The sequence below is a fragment of the Sander vitreus genome, chromosome 11 (assembly GCF_031162955.1).
Source record: "Sander vitreus isolate 19-12246 chromosome 11, sanVit1, whole genome shotgun sequence".
In the NCBI taxonomy this organism is placed as follows: Eukaryota; Metazoa; Chordata; class Actinopteri; order Perciformes; family Percidae; genus Sander; species Sander vitreus.
In genome coordinates this window covers 29,849,276-29,856,775 of record NC_135865.1, presented here as the reverse complement: position 1 = coordinate 29,856,775, position 7,500 = coordinate 29,849,276, and the positions used below count along the sequence as shown (strand labels likewise).

Below are 7,500 nucleotides of genomic sequence, written 5' to 3'. Positions count from 1 at the left end.
CAGAAGGTAGCGTTACTTACTTACTTACTATGTTGAGGTCAGACTCAAAAATTATTTTAAAAAAAGCCGTCAATCACACAAAAGAAACTAGCGATTGACTCATTATCTGCCCCATTTGTTTTTATAAACCGATAAAGTTAATGAATTCAAAAGGGTTCCACTTTGGCTCGGCTACAGCTCTGAGTCTGTCCCTCTGCTCCATTGTTTCCAGATATCCGTTACTGGTTTCATTATCTACTAATAACTGGTATCGGCCCTGAAAACCAGTATCGGTCGATCCGTGAAAGAAGCGGCAGTAACGTAGAAGAAATGAACAAATAGATGAACTTACATTTGTCCTGCTGGCCACTGTGAGTCTTCCTCTATTCTGAGGGGCTCGTCAAAGTCTGCTGCTGTCCGACCCTCCACACACACACACACACACACACACACACACACACACACACACACACACACACACACACACAGTCACATGATGCACAGATTTCTTAGCCATTGGCCAGATCTCGGAGACGTTCCCGTTGTCCTCCGGTACACAAACTCAACAATGACGACCCTGTAACAAACCCTTTCTCTCCTTATTCAGTTCCTTCCATCCTCCACTCTCCACTTGTTTCTCCCGCTGGGATGGAGGGGTTAGCTGGGTTATTATTTGTTATCTTCGGGTGCATGGTTCTAAAGGGTTGACCTTAGTGTCTTCATTAATCAGAGTTGTGTTTTGGGCGTAACATGCAATCAACCAATCAGAGATCATCTCCCATTCCCTTTAAAAGCCAGGCGCGTTTGGACCTTGGAGCATTGCTGTTATGATGGAGGATTTGCACCGTAATATTATTATTTGTGATCTTCTGCATGTGTGTGTGCTGCTGTGCGTCCCTGTGTGTGTAACAAGCATAGTGCACGTGCTGTGCACGAGCCTAGGAGCATTTTACTAATGCTCTGTTAAAATAACAATGAAATGCTGCGTTATTGACTTTAGACCAGGTTTTTGTTGGTCAATGGTGCCATCACTTCCCACTGCCTCAAGATAGCAATACGCCCAGAATGCACCTGAACACACCTCCCTGTAAGACCAGCACGCCCAGAATGCACCTGAACACACCTCCCTGTAAGACCAGCACGCCCAGAATGCACCTGAACACACCTCCCTGTAAGACCAGCACGCCCAGAATGCACCTGAACACACCTCCCTGTAAGACCAGCCATGGGCCACAGATGGGTGCAGGCGCATTTGCTGTTTAAACGACGTGGGCGCTGGACGGGAAACTGACAACTGCGTCGGTCTTAAACTAGCAAAGACACTTGCGTCGGGCGTCGCGCTGCGCTGGGTGTAAGACAGGGCCCTGTATGTTTTTAATGCATGCTTTGCAACGGGAGCGCCACGCAATGCTACAAACAGCCGCAGCGTGACGAGCGTCTGTTCTGCGCTGAGCGCTGCCCGTTTGGAGTTTGTTTCTGCTCTGAGACGGAATCAGTCCTTTGCACTTTACTTGATTAGTTAGGCTATGTGAATATATACGACTTCATTTTGTATTTTCTGCGTGCATTTCCTGTCCTGAGAGTGGAGCCTGCACTGGAGCAGACTCCACAGCGGGGGTTTGCAGCTACGCACTCTTGTCGACTTTGGGTAAAAAGCTGCAGTCGTCACTGTCACTTTATAACTGGAAAAAAATGATTTTGTGGACAGGCGGCCCTACGTACGTAACCCCAGCGATTGTTGATTGTTGTCGATTGAGAAAAGTCTTAAAAATTCAACGATCACACAGCGATGGTTTTACGTCTCGTTAGATTTAGAGAAAGGTCACAATTTGTGTTAAATGACTACTTTAAGGCGAGGGGGCCTTTACCGTCATTGTTACACTAATGCTCACTTTGTTAATGTGATCTCCCGTGTTATAATTAGGGCTGCAGCTAACGATTATTTTCTGGATGAATGGATGAGTTGTTTGTTCTCTAAAATGTCAGAAAATGGAGAAAAATGTGGATCAGTTTCCCCAAAAAGTCCCAAGATGACGCCCGACATGTCTTGTTGTTGTCCACAACTCAAAGATATTCAGTTCCCTGTCCCAGAGGAGAGAAGAAACTAGAACATAGTCACATTTAACAAGCTGACAGCAGAGAAGTTTGACTGTTTTTTCATGAAATAAATGACTCCAACTGATTCATCGATTATCACAATAGTTGGCCATTAATTTAGAAGTTGAGAGCTAATCAATTCATCTTTGCAGCTCTAGTCATACTTTAACACAGCGTCACACTTCTTTCTCCTCCTTCTCTCCTAACACACGACTCATTCTGTCGTTTTGGCTCTTAAAAAGCCAAACGTCACAGCCGTGAAGGACCCATCACCAAGGCTCCTCGGCTCTTTGTGTTTAGTCCCTATTTGGTCGCAGCTGAGTCTCTGCAGTGACTCACGGGCTGACTGTGACGTAACCGGCTGGAACAGGACCGTCTCTCTGACAACAACGTTGAACTCTCACAGGAAATTAACGCCAGAGAGTGAGAGTTTAGGCTCCATTAAAACAAGGAGCAGCCTAACCAACGCTGGGATGAAGCAGAGCAGTTTGATATATATATACTCTTGAAGTGAACACTTTTATGCTGCATAGGGATGCACCGAATCCCCTGGTTGACATTCTGCTGAATCCTCGTCCCATCCTCAGTCCATGAACACAGTAAACACATTAATGACGTCCACAGCAGTGTATTTTTCATTTTATTTGAACTGTAAAAAAACAAAAGAAAGAATAGGCAACATTATGCCAGGAAGACAAGTGGGAAAAACTATTTTGACAGTGACCATAGGCCTATGTTTACCCTATCTCAAGATCCAATCAATATCCAAAATATTAGCCTTTTAGATTTATAATCCCATAAAGTAGGCGACCCCCACAGCTCGTATTCTTCCAGATGTTTCATACCAGATGTTGTAACAGCGGTGATGTTGTGTATTGTTTAGGGTCCTCGCCACCACCAGACTAATCAGCATTGCAGATTGAACATGTAGCTGGACTTGAATGGCCTTCTTTTGACTGAAAGTACTGCCAAACAACACTTTTTCTGCTCACCAGTTCCATTTCCACTTCCTCTCAGCCTGCTGCATTGAACGCTCCACCTACGTAAACACCTTCCTGTAATCAACGGCGCCGTCATCACGTCGACAAGCGTAGCGCGGAGTGACAGCGTAGGGTTCAGCAGAAACCCAACCCCGTCAAAAAGCCCAATAGTCAGCTGAATCCGAATCCTGGATTACATTTAGATCTTACTGTTAACCCATTTACATTTCCACTTCCTCTCAGCCTGCTGCATTGAAGCTCCACCTACGTAAACACCTTCCTGTAATCAACGGCGCCGTCATTACGTCCACCGGCGTAGCGCGGAGTGACAGCGTAGGGTTCGGTTTGGTGGGACAACCGAACCCCGTCAAAAAGCCCAATATTCAGCCCAATCAGAAGCAGGAATCCTGGATTCGGGGCGTCCCTGGTGCTGCATTAATCTTTAATAACAAACTGAGTGAAGAGAAACAGCGCGACGTCCTGCCGTGATGTAGGGCCGCTCGATTGGAATATTGCGATTATTTAACACGATCGCTCGTTGACTTTTGGAAAGATGTTGCATTTATTGAACTTAAGAAAAAAAAAAACTTAAGAAATTTCCATTAATACTTTTCCCTTTTGAACGTCTTTTTTCCCCCGATTCAGAACACAAGACAAAACAAAAGAGTTGACTTGCAAAACGTAACGTGCAAAATAAATCATTTTCCTCAATTGTGTTGCTTTTGTAAAAAAAAAAACTGATTTGTTGCACAGGCCTACCTTGATGTAGTTGACGAAGCGCGTGCTGAGAGCGGAGTCTCTGTAGCTGAACTGGTCCTTCAGGGCTTCCGTAGGGCTCTCCTCAATCAGACGCACCGAGTCCAAGTGTGGGTCTGCTAGAGAGGAGGAAACGTGAACGGTGAGTGGCTGCGACAAGGTAACGCGCTGAAAACGGGCGAATCCCAACGAAGCTAATAGTTGACGTCAACTCGGTGGCTGCACCTTAATGGTCCTCTGGTCTCTACCTTTGTCACACCCCGACATTTACATACAGACCATTCTTCCTCTGATTCAGGCTCAAACATATACGGTCCAACACCTAATGTCTCCAGCTTCGCTCGTTGTAAACCAACCAATCAGCGCGCAGCTCGTCTAAATATTCATGAGCATACCATGAAAGGGAGAAAACCTCTCATCTCACAGGGTTGCATTAAGGCGCACAGAACGGCACCCGGGCCATGTTCAGCCCAACCAATGTTACATACCCTATTAGGAGACCTTAAGGAACAGTGTGAAATGCCCCTTTAAAATATTTTTTTCTGGTGTTATTTATATATTGTTATTTATAGTCTTAAGCATTTTTAATTAGTTTTAAGCACTTTCTACGTTGGCACTTATTTTACTAACCTTTTAATGGTATGTGTACTGTACTTCTTAGCTGCAAATGCCAAGTAATCCAGTAAGTATTTTAGGTCTATTAAATGGGTTTTGAACAGAATGTACAAACAGAAAAAGAGCCAGCGTCATTCGGCCGGCAGCGTAGGCACTGAAACGACAAGTTAAGTTTAGAAAAAATGATCGTGGTTTGGACTAAAACGCTCCCGAGGAACAAACGCACGTCTCCTGGGTGAAAATATTTCGTTCTCGTACTCCGTCCCAGTGGTGTTTCCGTTGCTGCCGTTCTGCACATGCACGACTCAAATCATGTAGGGGACCGGCATCGTGTCTTGACATTATCCATGGCTTCTGAACTACTTTCTGCAAACAATCCCAAAATGCAATGAGTCGCATTTTTATCGACGTGAAATGTGATGGGTGTCTACCTGGTAGATTTGTGGGCGAATAAAAACATCAAAGCTGCTAATATCTGAAAAGGTGTGTATTATTTCTGGTGAAACGTTGACAAGATTAATCTTGTCTGTTGAGAGATTGTGGGAACAACTGGCCCAGACAACCTTCCCTCGACTCTGACCTGATTCAGGCTGATTGAAGTCTATTTAAACGCTGCGTCGGGGGAGTCAACCAGCCCAGAAACTCTCACACTCCCCGAGTCTCACAGCTTCTTCCCGTTTGAGGAATTTAAAGAAATAAATGAAATTAATAAAATAAGTTGCTTTTCAAGTTAAAGATTACTAAAGGAGTGCTCGTTTGGACCGTGTGTTTGTGTGTATGTGTGTGTGTTTGTGTGTATGTGAGTATGCGAGTGTGTTTGTGTGTATGCGAGTGTGTTTGTGTGTATGTGTGTGTGTTTGTGTGTTTGTGTGTATGCGAGTGTGTTTGTGTGTATGCGAGTGTGTTTGTGTGCATGTGAGTGTGTTTGTGTGCATGTGAGTGTGTTTGTGTGTATGCGAGTGTGTTTGTGTGTATGCGAGTGTGTTTGTGTGTATGCGAGTGTGTTTGTGTGTATGTGAGTGTGTTTGTGTGTATGTGAGTGTGCCTGTGTGTATGCGAGTGTGTTTGTGTGTATGCGAGTGTGTTTGTGTGTATGTGAGTGTGTTTGTGTGTATGCGATGTGTGTGTGTGTGTGTGTCATGCGAGTGTGTTTGTGTGTATGCGGGAGTGTGTTTGTGTGTATGCGAGTGTGTTTGTGTGTATGCGAGTGTGTTTGTGTGTTTGCGTGTATGCGAGTGTGTTTGTGTGAATGCGAGTGTGTTTGTGTGAATGCAGAGTGTGTTTGTGTGTTTGCGTGTATGCGAGTGTGTTTGTGTGAATGCGAGTGTGTTTGTGTGTATGCGAGTGTGTTTGTGTGTATGCGAGTGTGTTTGTGTGTATGCGAGTGTGTTTGTGTGTATGCGAGTGTGTTTGTGTGCATGCGAGTGTGTTTGTGTGCATGCGAGTGTGTTTGTGTGCATGTGTTTGTGTGTATGCGAGTGTGTTTGTGTGCATGCGAGTGTGTTTGTGTGCATGCGAGTGTGTTTGTGTGTATGCGAGTGTGTTTGTGTGCATGCGAGTGTGTTTGTGTGTATGCGAGGTGTGTTTGTGTGAGTGTGTTTGTGTGTATGCGAGTGTGTTTGTGTGTATGTGAGTGTGTTTGTGTGAGTGTGTTTGTGTGTATGCGAGTGTGTTTGTGTGTATGCGAGTGTGTTTGTGTGTATGCGAGTGTGTTTGTGTGTATGCGAGTGTGTTTGTGTGCATGCGAGAGTGTGTTTGTGTGTATGCAAGTGTGTTTGTGTGTTTGTGTGTATGCGAGAGTGTGTTTGTGTGTATGCGAGTGTGTTTGTGTGCATGCTGAGTGTGTTTGTGTGCATGCGAAGTGTGTTTGTGTGCATGCGAGATGTGTTTGTGTGTATGCGAGGGTGTGTTTTGTGTGCATGCGAGTGTGCCTGTGTGTATGCGAGTGTGTTTGTGTGTATGCGAGTGTGTTTGTGTGTATGCGAGTGTGTTTGTGTGCATGCGAGTGTGTTTGTGTGCATGCGAGTGTGTTTGTGTGTATCGCGAGTGTGTTTGTGTGTTTGTATGTATGCTGAGTGTGTTTGTGTGTCATGCGAGTGTGTTTGTGTGTTTGTGTGTATGCGAGATGTGTTTGTGTGTATGCGAGTGTGTTTGTGTGTTTGTGTGTATGTGAGTGTGTTTGTGTGCATGCGAGTGTGTTTGTGTGTATGCGAGTGTGTTTGTGTGCATGCGAGTGTGTTTGTGTGCATGCGAGTGTGTTTGTGTGCATGTGTTTGTGTGTATGCGAGTGTGTTTGTGTGTATGCGAGTGTGTTTGTGTGTATGCGAGTGTGTTTGTGTGTATGCGAGTGTGTTTGTGTGTATGCGAGTGTGTTTGTGTGCATGCGAGTGTGTTTGTGTGCATGTGTGTGTGTTTGTGTGTATGCGAGTGTGTTTGTGTGTATGCGAGTGTGTTTGTGTGTATGCGAGTGTGTTTGTGTGCATGTGTGTATGTGTCTTTGCGTGTGTGTGTGTACGTGTCTATGTGTTTGTGCTTGCATGCATGCGCTTGCATATGTGTGCATGTCTGTGCGTGCCTGTGTGTGTGTATATTTATGTATTTGTTTGTGCTTGCGTGCATGTATGTGTGTGTGTGTGTGTGTGCGCCTCTATCTGTGTGTTTGTTTGTGCTTGCATCGAGTGTGTGCACTTGCATATGTGTGTATGTGTGTGTGTGCACACGTGCGTGTGTTGTGCATGTGTGTCTGTCTGAGTGTGTGTGTGTGTGTGTGTGTGTGTGTGTGTGTGTGTGTGTGTGTGTGTGTGTGTGTCTGTGAGTCTGACTGTGTGTGTGTGTGTGTACCTGTCAGGGAGCTGATATGTTCACTCGAGTCGTCTTTACTGAGTCCGTCCTCCTCGGTGATGTGGCTCATCGGTACGTTGAGACTCAGACTGTCTTCATCCGACGGCTGCAACACAAACTGTCCGTTAATCGTCTTCAGAAACACGCCAGACGTGCTCTGCTGCCAGCTTCTGGAATGTGTGGATTCGCTGACTTTATGATGAATATTTGGGGGGGGGGGGGGTTGGACTGG

The 7,500-nt window shown here is 45.4% G+C and overlaps 1 protein-coding gene across 8 annotated transcripts in view; it reads right to left on the bottom strand.

Annotated features, from left to right (window-relative positions):
- Nucleotides 1-7,500, bottom strand: part of lrch1 (leucine-rich repeats and calponin homology (CH) domain containing 1) — a 112,444-nt gene that overhangs the window by 49,891 nt on the left and 55,053 nt on the right. For 7 of the 8 annotated variants that reach the window (XR_013502698.1, XM_078262701.1, XM_078262704.1 and 4 more), the window contains exons 8-10: nt 7,269-7,374; nt 3,816-3,931; nt 332-402 (exon numbers count right to left, since the gene is read on the bottom strand). Coding sequence is in view for 7 of the 8 variants with exons in the window: in XM_078262701.1 (XP_078118827.1) it covers nt 332-402; nt 3,816-3,931; nt 7,269-7,374 (293 nt within the window). In the remaining variant the exon portion in view is untranslated. The remainder of the gene's footprint in view (nt 1-331; nt 403-3,815; nt 3,932-7,268; nt 7,375-7,500) is intronic. The other variant, XM_078262700.1, reaches the window with a different exon arrangement.